Source organism: Strongylocentrotus purpuratus, unplaced genomic scaffold, assembly GCF_000002235.5.
Source record: "Strongylocentrotus purpuratus isolate Spur 01 unplaced genomic scaffold, Spur_5.0 spur5_scaffold_16, whole genome shotgun sequence".
Lineage (NCBI taxonomy): Eukaryota > Metazoa > Echinodermata > Echinoidea > Camarodonta > Strongylocentrotidae > Strongylocentrotus > Strongylocentrotus purpuratus.
The window spans coordinates 14,184,934-14,200,439 of NW_022145601.1; the positions used below are offsets into that span (position 1 = coordinate 14,184,934).

General features: G+C 38.3%; 1 protein-coding gene across 3 annotated transcripts; it reads left to right on the forward strand.

The window, feature by feature from the left end:
• Window positions 1–657: 657 nt before the first annotated feature.
• Window positions 658–12,866, forward strand: LOC591018 (tubulin beta-4B chain). Of its 3 annotated transcripts, none has more exons than XM_030986851.1 (3): window positions 658–991; window positions 9,689–10,024; window positions 11,274–12,866. In XM_030986851.1, exons 1-3 carry the CDS (start codon window positions 935–937, stop codon window positions 12,255–12,257), a joined length of 1,377 nt encoding a protein of 458 aa, XP_030842711.1. In that variant the 5' UTR covers window positions 658–934; the 3' UTR covers window positions 12,258–12,866. The 3 variants fall into 3 exon arrangements, with proteins under 3 accessions (XP_030842711.1, XP_030842712.1, XP_030842710.1); XM_030986852.1 differs by lacking the exons at window positions 9,689–10,024; window positions 11,274–12,866 and adding exons at window positions 1,553–1,888; window positions 2,170–3,777 and having other exon boundaries at window positions 784–991; XM_030986850.1 differs by lacking the exon at window positions 658–991 and adding an exon at window positions 8,386–8,519.
• Window positions 12,867–15,506: the final 2,640 nt, after the last annotated feature.

The window sequence follows — 15,506 nt, forward strand, 5'->3', positions numbered from 1 at the left end:
TCGTAGTTTCTGTTAAAAATGACTAAAATGTATTTTTTGTATGACTAGGGAGTGATTCCTTATTTAAGAGAATCTTTAATGATAAGCTTTCCATTATATACTTTGTGTATTAAACGTCCCAAGGAAGAAGGCGCTTAGTAGCAAAACAACAAATTGTAATACTTTTGTACAACACGACACAAGGGAGAGTTGTCCGTGACTGCATCACAATCCAGTGACGAAAAAAAAAATGCCAATTTGAGATTCGCATAGCTTTAGGGATGTCATATTTTGAACAATTCATAGCGTAATTATAATTGGTCCGATATATTTCAAATTTTCGCCATTCTGTTTCTCTTACATTGCCGCTTCCATACAAATGGAATAATTATAAAGGTTGGATTGTCCTTTAATACTCTCCAACTAATCAAGGTCCTTGAGCTATATACGATCGTTTCATCACCATAGCAACGTGGCAAACAATCCCATAGACTAACGAGGTTCGCGCTTCATTAACTCATTCCACATCGCTGTCTCCATAGTAACAACGATGCTACCCCAATGCGACTGTCGCGACAACAAAAGCAGATTAATATTGGCCAAGAACTTCAAGATTTCAGTTGCTATTGGTCGATTCCATGCCAAGGCCCTCTGGGATCGTCTCAAATTGCACGCCGGTTGTAAATAGATTTCCGTTGCTGCTATTATCTACAAATGAGAAATTTGAGTTGATCCCAGCAAATTTGCATACTAGGTACGGATGCTTTCCTTTGTTGGTGGGTAAAGCGAATGGAAGGGAACAGCCCATATAACTATATGCAGGCAACGGCTCGTTAACATTCGCTCCCTCATGCTCTATAGACAACCATCATTGTATATTCCGATTGGAGGTGTTTGCACATCATCAAGTCATTTCATTTTCTTGTGGGATTAAAATCCCACCAAATCTATCACTATGCGAGAGATTGTTCACCTTCAGGCAGGTCAGTGTGGTAACCAGATCGGAGCAAAGGTGAGTCAAAGATTCGTTTCTCTTGAAATTAATCCCTTGTAACTTGGAGGGAAGAAAAAAAACACTTTTTTGATGATAGCGCATTTCGATAAACCGTTTCAGATCACCAATCGACAGCCCGTACTGTTCCGCTTTTAGTTAGGGAAATGCACTGCAAAGGGTTTTCTAAAATGTTGACAATCCATTTAAACAAAGGAAGCGTGATGGTTCTGTGGTATAGAGAAGTGGACTCCTAAGTGAGGGTCCTGAGTCCGAATCCATGTCGACGCGCTGGTGCCCTTTGTTAAGGCATTATAAATCCTCAAGTCCCTCGGAGAGAATTAAAAGGTGTCGAATACCTGGTCGCCAATACTCACAAGCATACAATATTATCGTGTATACGAGTTCTTTGTTTCGTATTTGTGTCGATTAAAGACTCAGCAGCATAGGCGTACTGAATTATTATCATTTCTAATTATTAGTATCGTTATTATTGTGGCTGTTCTTTTGGTTGTTGATGTGGTTATGAGACAACAAAATATCTAAGATAGAACCATTCCTTTTCACGATTTATCGTAATAGTTCTGGGAGGTGATCTCTGATGAACATGGCATCGACCCGACTGGTACCTACCATGGCGACTCTGATCTCCAGCTCGAGCGTATCAACGTCTATTACAATGAGGCTACCGGCGGCAAGTACGTTCCACGAGCCGTGCTCGTCGATCTCGAGCCAGGCACCATGGACTCAGTCCGTTCTGGTCCATTTGGTCAGATCTTCAGACCAGACAACTTCGTCTTCGGCCAGAGCGGGGCAGGGAACAACTGGGCCAAGGGACACTACACAGAGGGCGCTGAACTGGTGGACTCTGTCTTGGATATCGTGCGGAAAGAAGCTGAGAGCTGTGATTGTCTCCAAGTAAGATAAGAATATTGTTTTCTATATAGTCAAGATTAACAGCAACAATAACAGAAGTGCACTTTTTTGTAGGTATTAAATAGAAAGTGTGTAACTTAGAATGTATTTGTTTGTTTCAGAAATGTAATCATTGCTTTCTTTGTATAGTTAAGATTGACAGTAATAATAGCAGTAGCGTATTTTGCCCTGTAGAGCAACCTGTGTAAAGTGTTGAGTTAGTTTGTTTCAATGTTATAAATGTATTAAACCGACTTTGATATCATTTTTGTATCATGATACAGGGTTTTCAATTGACACACTCTCTTGGTGGTGGCACCGGTTCTGGAATGGGTACCCTTCTTATCAGCAAGATCCGTGAAGAGTATCCCGATCGAATTATGACAACATTTAGCGTCGTCCCTTCGCCGAAGGTTTCAGACACCGTTGTCGAACCCTACAACGCCACCCTCTCCGTCCATCAACTGGTCGAGAACACCGATGAGACTTTCTGCATCGACAACGAAGCCCTCTACGATATCTGCTTTCGTACCCTGAAGCTCACCACACCCACCTATGGTGACTTGAATCATCTCGTGTGTGCAACCATGAGCGGCATAACGACCTGTCTGAGATTCCCTGGACAGTTGAACGCAGATCTCCGTAAGCTGGCGGTAAACATGGTTCCCTTTCCTCGTCTTCATTTCTTCATTCCTGGCTTTGCTCCTCTTACTAGCCGTGGTAGTCAGCAGTATCGTGCCCTCACTGTTCCTGAGCTCACTCAACAGATTTTCGATGCCAAGAACATGATGGCTGCATGCGATCCTCGCCACGGCCGCTACCTGACCGTTGCCGCCGTTTTCCGTGGCCGCATGTCCATGAAGGAGGTCGACGAACAAATGCTCAACGTACAAAACAAGAACAGCAGCTACTTCGTCGAATGGATCCCGAATAATGTCAAGACCGCTGTTTGTGACATCCCTCCTCGCGGACTTAAGATGTCCGCTACCTTTGTAGGCAACAGCACCGCCATCCAGGAACTCTTCAAGCGCATCTCTGAGCAGTTCACCGCTATGTTCAGACGAAAAGCCTTCCTCCATTGGTACACTGGTGAGGGTATGGACGAGATGGAGTTCACTGAGGCTGAGAGCAACATGAACGACTTGGTGTCCGAGTACCAGCAGTACCAGGACGCCACCGCCGAAGAGGAGGGCGAGTTTGAAGAAGAAGAAGCAGACGACCAAGACTATCAAGAAGAGAGTTAGCTTCATTCCGTCATATCGATCACCAACGATAGAGTAAAATAGGACCCAAAAGACCCGAAACAAATTAGTCTTTATTTTTCTTGTGGTATAGTCGTGTGACTTGATTTAATGAAGGTGTGAATCGTTATAACCATGTATGATGAATTTATGATAACTAAATTGTTTCAAGTCTTATTTATCCTCATTTCCCCAAAAACGTATATAAACATATTAAATAAGATACCTAAATATGTACCAATGCATTCCCTAAACCTCCTGGACAACTCAATGACAGCATGTTTATTAATGTCTTGTGATTATGAATAAACAGTAACTCAGAAAAGCAAATAGCTACATATACTACTGTGTACGTTGACTTTATCGATTTTGAAAAAAACCAAGTTTACCTGGTAATTAATCTAGTTTCATACATCTGAGAATAATGCCCTTTTTTCGTCATTTTTAAAATTTCTAATTAAATAAGAAAATACGTTACTGTATGATTTACACTTTTTCCACAGTGAAATACTAATCATGCTTACCGATGAAGGGAAATTCAAGATCATTTCATCAATGTGTGCATTTTTAAATAAATGCCTATCATTCTTATTTTACACTAACCATGTTATAAACTATTTATTGAACGAAATAAATCTATCGGCTCTAAAACTCGTCTTTCTGTTTGATCTTTTACGCGATTCTACAATTGGTTCTCCTGGCAGCCTTTCACGGAACCGTCATTAGAACAAGTTTACCGACCTCCGGCATAACATTAAAACGTCTGTACTGTATAATTGACATGCATTTCAATGAGATGTCGGTAAACTTGTAATTATGACGGTTACGTGAAAAGATGCCCAGTCGTGTCTGATCTCTGATCCGGCGTGTGCGTGCGGAGCGTGTGTGCGTGTGCGTGAGTGTGCGTGCGTGCATGTGCGTGTGTGTGCGTCGCTGTCATTTAGCTCCCTCATTATAGGATCTATGTGGTCTTCGTCTGAATGTATGTTATTCATGCGTAGACTTATTTTATTAAATGTAGCCACGCGATCAAAATTCATCTCAAATCGAGGAGAGCAAATTCCTCAAACCACCCTCAACAGAAGACTAAAGTAAACAAAACATCCCTTAGTTCAGAAAAATCACGTTTCATGGCATCATAGGAGTTTAGTTGAGGGTACGATGTACCTCATAAACGACGGGGAAATAATTTGAACGCACCCTAACACTCATTAAACGTTTTTAATCTCAGCAAAAGAAGAAGAACAACAGCAACACCAAACAAACGATATTTGCTGGTAATAAAGCAATGTTACAAGTCATGGAGTGACTTGAATTCAGTGGCGAGATGAATATTAATAATTTTTATTGTACAAATCACATTATCCCTATCAGTAGATGCATTATTGTTCTTTTCTATATGAATGGGAAATTGTTTCAAATAACTGTTATTTGCACAAATTAACATAAATTAATTCATATAAAGGATTCGTGTGTTTCATTGCATTGATCTTTGTCTACTGAAAGAAGATGGTGAGTTTGTATTACAATACAAGTTTATTTTTGAAGATCCCTATATATAAAAATATGTGTGTGTGTTTGTGTGTGTGTCAGGGTGGGTGTAAAATAAGTTTACCATTATCTTAGCCCCCGACTCTTTCTTTCTGTCACTCTATCACTACTTTCTCTCTCTACTGTCTTCCTTTCCTCCATTTTCACCACCTCTCTCCATTTATCTATCCCTACTCTCTCTCTCTCTCTCTCTCTCTCTCTCTTTCTCTATGTATATATATATATATATATATATATATGTATCATATATTCTTCTCCTTTTTCACCAGCCCTCTCCTTTTCTCTACCCCTTCTCTCTCTCTCTCTCTCTCTCTCTCTCTATATATATATATATATATATATACATCTTCTTTTCCTCCCTTTTCACCACCTCTCTCTCCATTTCCCTATCCTCTCTCTCTCTCTCTCTCTCTCTCTCATACTCTCCTTACATCTCTCATTTGTTCTTCCTTTTACTATTCACATGTCTTTGACATATTGCACCAAAAGTTGTTTTAACTCGATTATTATACCAAAGTCATATCGTTGTATAATACAAGAGGGAAATACATAACATTACATGTAGGAAACCAATAATGCAAAATTTGCATGGACGCTCATTCCGCTGTAACTTTCAACCAACATGACCGACTAATTTAGGATGTGGATTTACTAGTAGGGGTTGCTTAAGTTCTCAAGCCCTGCCCCCTCCAAATATATATATATATATATACTGTACAATATAATATATGTAAACTATACGGTAAATCGTACACATGCTTTTCCGAACCACTCCTGCACATTTACCATACATCATTTCCACGTGTGGATTTACGTTTGACTTTGCAATAAGAGCGGACAGACGTTCCGTTGTAATGAAAAGAGAAAGATGAGATATTATCAATAATGAATTAACCCATACCAGAATAATATAGATACATTAATTTTCTCAGATAAATTAATTTGTGCTTTAGAGAGCGGTGTGACAAACTCCACGCCAAATTAATATGGACAACTTGAAAATCTTTTTGTTTATAATAAATTTGCAACTGATATTATTCCTTTGAAAATAACGCTTTTGCAAAGCTTTCGTCTTTATGGCTTTCAAAGGTAATTTGTTATATTAATCATTGCAATATACATTAATATTTGTTTTTTTACTTTGACGGGAGCTAATGATGATTTTAAACCGTTAACAACTGAATTATCTAATTCCCAAATGCTTAAAGTAGATATTCATTGATTTTAAAAACTAACTTTATTTTCATTATTGCAAAGTTGAAAATTTGATTCGACTAGCAGCCTTTTCACACACAGCTAAAATTCTATAAACATGATTAGTTTAAAGGGCTTTAAACTAATCATGTGTACATACGACATAATTCACACACAGACATTTCGGTGCGATCGTTAATCGTTTCGTGATTAACTACTGCTCTTAAAATGCGCAGTAGTGCCATTGCGCATTGAAGGTCAGGTCATATCAAACAAAGCACACGCTCCATCCAGTTTAAACACGTTTAAACCGTCACACACAAGATGTCAAGCTGTCTAGATACGAACTTCGTATCTGCAGCCTGCTTTAAGGGGCGTATGAATCGCGACTTCGTATCTATCCGAACATCGTATAAACGATGTTCACACAGGGAAATTTTTCTTTAAACGTGTTTGAAACTGTTGAGTTAAACATGTTTTATACTAATCATCTCTAGATACGATGAATTTTAGGTGTGTGTGAAAAGGCTGCAGGTTATCAAAATTCAATGCTTGGAAACATTCGAAGTAATGATTATTATATATTACAAAACGCTTAAATACAGCCCCGCATATCACCTGAAGAATGTGATGGTATTTCAAACCATTCAAAAGGGGATATGAAACCGATTCTGATAACTAAATCTTTTGTTTGTAAATACACAGGATAGGGGTTAATTAACAATCAAAGAAACCACACTTTCAAATTGAAAACCACCCGGAATGATATTAAGGACGGCATTTGTTCCCTCTTGAAACGCCGAACACACCGCGGTGTGTGCAGCTGAATATACAATGGCGTCTTATTTTGTTTACAAGCAACAGATTCGTTTAAGTTTGTATCGCTGCATTTGTCATCAAAATAAAACCATGCGCGGGGTTTAGAGCGAGGCAATAGATTACAAATTTAGCCTGACGGTAGTGAAGTAAGAGAAAGAACTCAAGAGAAGATGAAGAAACAGTCACTGAAAATGTGTGAGATGTCATGGGACATCGTCTGCTTCTGCAAATCATGTCCATCCACTAACACTCTAACACTCCCGAGGCGATAGCCGGGGGTGTCTGGACTGTTTCGAAGGTACCGAGTGTGGGTAATTTTACTAAATGCCCGAACAAAATTATGTGTATTATTTGTTTTATAAGTTGATGTTTTATTTTTTTTAATAAAATGATGTTTTATAACATGATTTTACTAATGACCTTTTGATAATGACTGGTCATTATCAAAATTAAGTGTTCGGCAAAAAAAATGGCTGGTCACGTGTACGCTCTCGAACAATCATTTTGATTCGGATCTACGTCTAAACAGTATATATTGCACAAAGAGGAATGATTTGACTGTGATCTGACATTTGCTCCGAGGACACGTCTTCCAAGATACCTACGTCATATGTTATAGGATGACAATTGCGTTTTAGGTTAGGGTTAGGGTCGGGATTAGGGTCCGGATTAGGGTAAGCGTTTAATATGCCCAGCGCACACTATACGATGCTCCTGCGATCCGATTTTCGAAAAAATGACAATTATATTAGATACGAAAATATAAACGAATATCATCTTTCTGATTTCAGTTCTGAATGATGATAAGAAATACTAACAACCGGCTCACCCTGGCAGTATCTCTTTGCAAACAAAAACGCTTCCCCGGCATGATTGTGCGTTTAATGCCAATTATTCTTTTTAAATTTCTTCATAACACGATCACCAAAATTTTCGAGAAATCAGCCCAAAGAGAAATGTCAATTTCAACAGCCTGTGTATACCCCTTACAAATCATGTGTTCGAATACATGAACGTCCTTATGTTAGTAGGTTTCAAAAGGTGATGAACGAGGCTGTTGATTTTGCCTTAGATACATATTTTTCCATAGCAAACACTAGGAAAAAAGCTACGAATAGAAATTACAATGACATTTTGCATAACCTTCTGTTCATAGTTTCTGTTCAAAATACCGATTTTTTTTGTTTGTTGTGATTTTTTTGTTTGTTTAAATGACTAGGCAGTGTCTCTTTCTTTAACAGATCCTTTAATGATAAGCTATCAATAATGTACTTTGTGTAATTCCCCAAAGGAGAAGGCACTAATTAGCAAACTAAAATTTGAAATACTTTTGCACACGACAAACCACAGAGTTGTCCGTGATACGTCACAACCTAGTGACGAAAAAAATACCAATTTGAGATTCGCATAGCTTAAGAGATGCCATATTTTAAACATTCATAGCGTAATTATAATTGGTCCAATTTACTTCAAACTTTCGCCATTCAGTTTCTCTTATATTACCGCTTCCATGGAGTAATTACAAAGATTGGACTGCCCTTCAATACTAAGCAAGGCCATCACCATAGTAACGTGGCAAACAATCCTGTAGACTAACGAGGTTGGCTCTTCATTGATTCATTTCGCATCGCTGTTTTAGGCAAAGGCTCGTTAACATTCGCTCCCTCGTGCTCTGTAGATAACCATCATTGTATATTCCGACTGAAGGCGATTGCATATCATCAAGTTATTTCATTTTCTTGTGGGATTAAAATCCCACCAAATCTATCACTATGCGAGAGATTGTTCACCTTCAGGCAGGTCAGTGTGGTAATCAGATCGGAGCAAAGGTGAGTAAAAGATTCGTTTCGCTTGAAATTAACCCCTTGTAACTTGGAAAATTCATTTAAAAATAATTTGATGACGGTAGTATATTTCGATAAACCGTTTCAGATTCTCAGTTGACAGCCCGTACTCTTCCACTTGAGGGAAATGCATTGCAAAGTGTTTTCTAAAATGTTGACAATCTGGTGCTTGGGTATAGAGGAGTGTCCCTGGTCGCTTACTCACAAACATAATGGCCCGAATTCACAAAAGAGGTTTGTCGACAAACCTCCTTTTGTTTCGACAAACCTCCTTTTGTTATTTAAAAACCAGGTTTGTAAAAAACGCGTCAAAACGCGTCATATGACGTACATAAACCTCGGTTTGTCGACAAACCTCCTTTGTGAATTCGGGCCAATGTTCTTTTAGACGTCAGGTAAAACCAACCAACTAACCTTGAGGAGTGTGCGCAAGTCCTTTGCATTTGACGGTTCGATAAGGATTTCCACTACTAATTTGCAAAGGCAAGTGATTTGTATAGCCTTTGTCTTGAAAAGCGTTTGTTTGCCGGTCATGATCCGGCAAACTTTTTAAGAAGAAGATAAAATTTGGAACTGAATTTAGAGTATGTAAGTATATAAAGTTAATTGTCTTTCCATGTATTCATGCTCTCGGTAATCTTGATATAACGCATATAATTCTTTAAGATTTTGTAAACAATTCCCCTGATTCCACAGTAAAGAGACAGTTTGGAAGTTAAGCTTTCGTCGTATAATAATTATGCCGCAACTTTAACCCCGTAGCATAAACTGTATCAATATTATAAATACCTTTTCAACGGCACTCAATACCTCAGTATAACCACCAAACTGACTCCAGTTGACCGATTCTTGGCCGTTATAGGGGTAATGTAAGTTTTTAGTTCGGTCTATTGTGGGGCTAGGGTAGATTTCATTGGTGAAACTGAGATGTAATATTTCCAACCTTTGCAATGCAATAGTGTTACTGCCATTCATGTGTTTTTGATTAAGTCCTTTGTTTCGTATTTTGTCGAATAAAGGCTCAACGGCTAGGCGTACTGAATTACTATTATTTCTAATTATTAGTTTCATTATTATTGTTGCTGTTGTTGATGTGGTTATAAGACGGCAGAAATTCTCAGAAAACAACATTCCTTTTCACGATTTATCGATAGTTCTGGGAGGTGATCTCTGACGAACACGGCATCGACCCGACCGGTACCTACCATGGCGACTCTGATCTCCAGCTGGAGCGTATCAATGTTTACTACAATGAGGCTGCCGGCGGCAAGTACGTTCCACGAGCCGTGCTCGTCGACCTCGAGCCAGGCACCATGGACTCGGTCAGATCAGGTCCCTTTGGTCAGATCTTCAGACCAGACAACTTCGTCTTCGGTCAGAGCGGAGCAGGGAACAACTGGGCCAGAGGATACTACACAGAGGGTGCTGAACTGGTGGACTCTGTCTTGGATATCGTGCGGAAGGAAGCTGAGAGCTGTGATTGTCTCCAAGTAAGATAAGAATATTGTTTTATATATAGTCAAGCTTGACAGCAACAATGTCATTATAGTGCAATTTTTTCTGTAGAGTTACTTTTAAGAAGTGTGTAACTTGTTTCAAGGAATGTAATTATTGTTTTCTTTGTAATTAAAGGTAATACAAAGTTTTGGGAATTTTCGAAAATTGGGTGGTGGTGATTCTTTTCAATTTTTATATATTTGGATACCCCTGTGGATGTAATATAAGCACTAAAAAATTTAACCCCTCAAACACTTCTGCCTTCGAGAAAAATTGAATATAAACATTTACCGGTGCTCCCGGTAAATTCTGATAAATTTCAAATAGTGCCGTACGGCCGTACAATGGTAGCTGCGACCATGAACATTTCAGAATATGTAGTTGTGATATATAATTTCCAAATGGGAATAGTAAATCGGTCGATATTAGTCAAGAAACATTGTTTTATAGCTTAATTAATATATTGACCTTGAGAGGGAGCTATACAACATAAAGAGTTTATTATTTATAATTTCATAACTTTAGAATCGATTTCAACCGCGACAACGATCACTGAATATTGTAGGGTCACATATGCTTCTAATATGTTCATTTGAACCAAATTCACGACCCCATACCAAAACTTTGTATAACCTTTAAGATTAAAAGCAACATTAGCAATAGCGTGTTTCTCTTTGTACAGCAACTTGTGTATAGTGTTAAGTTTGATTGTTTCAACCCTTAAACGATTGCATCGGCTTCCCATTCAATTTCGCGTCCAGTTCATAGTTCTTCTTTTAACTTTCATGTCATGGTCATGCCCCAAATTATCTTTCTGAACTGATTCATGAGTTATACACATCCAATGGGCCCCTTCGCTCTGCAAATCAAGCTCTCTTGACCGTTAAAAAGGCAAAATCAAAATACTTTGGCGATAGGTCCACGTTTGTGGAATTCTTTTCCAGCCTCCATTCGTTACATGTCTGATATTACTTTGTTTAGATTAAAATAAAAAACCTACCTAATGGAAAAAGCATATTCAACCTAGTTCTTAAATTGTTACCTTACCTTGTTATCTTATGTTTGATAATTTCACTTTAAATTTGTTCTTTTGTCATTACTCTGTTTAGTTTTACTTGCATTGATATTGTTAAGTGCTTTGAAATAATTTTCATATGAAAAGCGCAGTATTAGTAAAAGTTATTATTATTATTAATGTAATCAATGTAACCGACTTTAATTTTATTTTTAATCTTGATACAGGGTTTTCAACTGACACACTCTCTTGGTGGTGGCACCGGTTCTGGAATGGGTACCCTTCTTATTAACAAGATCCGTGAAGAATATCCAGATCGAATTATGACAACATTTAGCGTCGTCCCTTCACCGAAGGTTTCAGACACCGTTGTCGAACCCTACAACGCCACCCTCTCCGTCCATCAACTGGTCGAGAACACGGATGAGACGTTCTGCATCGACAACGAAGCCCTCTACGATATCTGCTTCCGTACCCTGAAGCTCACTACTCCGACCTATGGCGACCTGAATCATCTTGTATCTGCAACCATGAGTGGCATAACGACCTGTCTGAGGTTCCCTGGACAGTTGAACGCAGATCTCCGTAAGCTTGCGGTAAACATGGTTCCGTTTCCTCGTCTCCATTTCTTCATTCCTGGCTTTGCTCCTCTGACTAGCCGTGGTAGTCAGCAGTATCGTGCCCTCACGGTTCCTGAACTCACTCAACAGATTTTCGATGCCAAGAACATGATGGCTGCCTGTGATCCTCGTCACGGTCGCTACCTGACTGTTGCTGCAATCTTCCGTGGTCGTATGTCCATGAAGGAGGTTGACGAACAGATGCTCAACGTTCAGAACAAGAACAGCAGCTACTTCGTTGAATGGATCCCCAACAATATCAAGACCGCTGTTTGTGACATCCCTCCTCGCGGACTTAAGATGTCCGCTACATTTGTAGGCAACAGTACCGCCATCCAGGAGCTCTTCAAACGCATCACTGAGCAGTTCACCGCTATGTACAGACGCAAGGCCTACCTTCATTGGTACACTGGCGAGGGTATGGACGAGCCGGAGTTCATTGAGGCTGAGAGCAACATGAACGACTTGATGTCCGAGTACCAGCAGTACCAGGACGCCACCGCCGAAGAGGACGGCGAGTTTGAAGAAGAAGAAGAAGAAGAAGAAGAAGAAGGAGAAGAAGATCAAGAATATCAACAAGAGCAAAATTAGCTTCGTTCCGGCATATTTGACCACCAGCGAAAGAGAAAAACGGAACCAGTATTTACCTCACATTTTTACGGAGGAAAATATGTTAACAGGACAATATATTTTCAAATACCAAAAGTAATCAGTTATCAACAAATTAATGCTAACGTTTTCCGCCACTCATCTAGCATGGCATTACAATATTGCATATACACCTATTAAGTCGATTCTTGTCGTTATTATCCTGAAAACAGAAAATATACTCTCTAGACAAAACTTATTTTGATCTGCAAAGGAAACTAAGTATTCGTTATGGTAATTTATAGGTATTAGTCAAATGGGACAGTTATTTGATTTGATTTTTTGAAGAAAAAAAAAGGTGGTGAGGGTTTCGAGAAACATGCCCCTTGCTCTTGCTATGTACCATGAATGTACAAATTAACAATCATTTCGAACGAACGTATTAACACATGATAATCCCAAAATTATTATAACCATATATATCATGAATTGATGCTTACAAAACTGTTTCAAGGATTGTATATCCTCAATACAAAAATAGTCGTATGTATACGTATTATATAAGATGCCTGCATATGTAACGATTCATTTCCTATACCTCCAGGACAACTCAATGCAATATGTTTTTTAAATACCTCTGTGATTACACAGACAAGTAAAGAACTAAATTTATTTATTTATTTATGATATTTATACAGGGTGGCACATATCACCAATTTGGTGGTCTTCCGTGTGGCCCTGTTTGGTAGGAATACTTAGATTACTTAAACGTTGCCTTTATTGGATTTGCAATCATTTGAAATAAATTAGATTTTAATGAAAAGTAATTGCGTAGCAATAATAATCTATTGTTCCTGTTAGAGACCATCAAGGGGGGAATTGATAAATTAAGTCAAGATGTGCAGATAACATCTGACCTGAATTTAGAACAATTAATAACTCTGTATATGTAAATCTGATATTCGTGTGTTTTGGCAAAATATTAGGAAAAAGCTGATTCTGGAAGTATCGGTCCCCTATGAAACAAATTTACACAAAATTGACGAATATGATGAAAGTAAGTACGCTCCTCAAATTTCCGATAATATATCACAAGGCGATGTTGGCTCTCGGAGTTTATCTCTTCGAAAATACGAAATGACTGAAAACCATCGTAAATGTATTTTGGTAAACCAACAAATTTCTAGCTTTTTTTCGAGATAACATTTCTAAATTAACAATGACTAAATAAACAATGTGTAAGGAGAAGAGAAAATGTATTCTTTCCCTGCAAATACGTATTTTCAACATGTACCTTTAGTAACTGACATGCAGAAAACTGATATGGTTGATAAATATTTTGTTGAACTTGGTGAAGAAATAATAAAAACATTCCATCATTTAAAAAATCTGTTGATGTTAATATGTCAGGCAGTTTGATATTTTATAAAGCCAACATGTGTGTCTGAAATGGTTAAGCTGGCTCTTCTTTGAAATCTTCGAAATAGGTGATCTGATGAAATTACACCACGAGTTATAAAAGAAAGCATACATTTATTTACAGATCCTCTTTGTAGTGCCTTTTAACAAATCCATTTCTTAGGGGTTCTACTAAATAACTTTAAGATAGTGCCAGTTTTCAATAAAAATGACAAAAGGAATATTCAAAATTACAGAAAGACTGCCCTGCTACCGATTGTTTCCAAATTATTGGAAAAGATGATTCATGAACGATTGTTCAACTATTTAGAACAAAATGATTTTGTTTATGGCACAGCAGCTAGGGTTTCGCGGAAACTCCTTTACTGGTATGGGTGTTTTTAATTTAACTGATATCATTCTGAAAAATCTTGAGCAAGGAAATTTTTGTCTGGATATATTTCTAGACCTGTCACAAGCATTTGACACCATTGTTCACCAAATACTCCTCAATAAACTATCACACTATGGTGTAAAAGGAATTGCTCTGAATTGGTTTCAAGATTATTTTTCAAATAGGCAACAATATGTGGTGATCAATGATGTCAAATCTCAATCGCAAATATTTAATGTGGTGTACCACAAGGCTCTGTTTTAGGTCCCCTCCTGTTTCTTGTCTGTATTAATTACATCATAAAGTCGTCAGCATTATTTCATAATTCATTGTTTGCTGATGATACAAGCTTGTAATGTCTCGTCAAAATATTAATGAACTGATATCATTAGCAAGCAAGTACAAACGTTGTATACCTGGTTTTGCAGTAATAAGTTGTCACTGACCTTTGACAAAATTAGTAATGTGATTTTTAGATCAAGGAGTAGGCGGGTCCCGAACGATGTCCATTTATTATTGATCGGTGGACATGAAATCATTAGAGCAGACAATTATTGTTCCCTTCTTGAAGTCACTATCAAGGAATTTATTTCATGGAAGCCTCATAATATATTTGTTCCAAGATTTCAAGAGGTATTGGTGTCTTATCGAGCTGGAGATATATTCTACTTCAAACTTCACTCATCACCAGGGGCGGCGATCAGGGGGATTGGGGACACGCCCCTCCCCCATTTTGTTAGGGAAATCGTCCACCCCCCCCCCCCGGAAAATGTGAAAAGTGCACACAAAAAATGTATAGCAAATACTGTTTAAAGACTGCAGCACACTTTCAGGCTCTGGAGGGCCTAAGCATGCAGCGTTTAGACTAATGAAAATGCATAAATCTTCTCACTCGGTCGATCGCTACGCTTCCTCGCAAGTCACTTCCGTCACCTTAGCTTCGCCTCGCACGTTCACTTTGCTCCCTCATTCCTCGCATTTCATCCTCCGGTCATGAACAGAAATCGCCGCCCCTGCTCATCAGTATTTACAATGGTATTATCTTGCCTCATTTCCTGTATTGTAATATTGTCTGGGACTATTCATAATTATAAAACCAACCTTCTTAGGTTAAAATTATTACAAAAGAAAGTAATTAGACTAATATCAAACTCTAACTTTCGAAGTCCAAGTGGACCTTTATTTCGTCAACTGCATATTTTGCCCGTTACGGACAGTATTTTGCACAGTGCTCTGATGTTTATATATAACTATAACCATGGCCTACTGCCATCCTTGTTCAATGACAGTCATGTTCACTTGAAATTCCTCTATTCATTCGTATGACACGAAACAAAATCATTATACGATTTTTTTTTCTTCAAACGGTTGAATAAATTAAAATTGAAAATGTGGTGTGCGTGTATGCGTGTGCGTGTAGGTGTGTGCGTGTGTTTGTGTGTGTGTTTGGGTGTTCATAC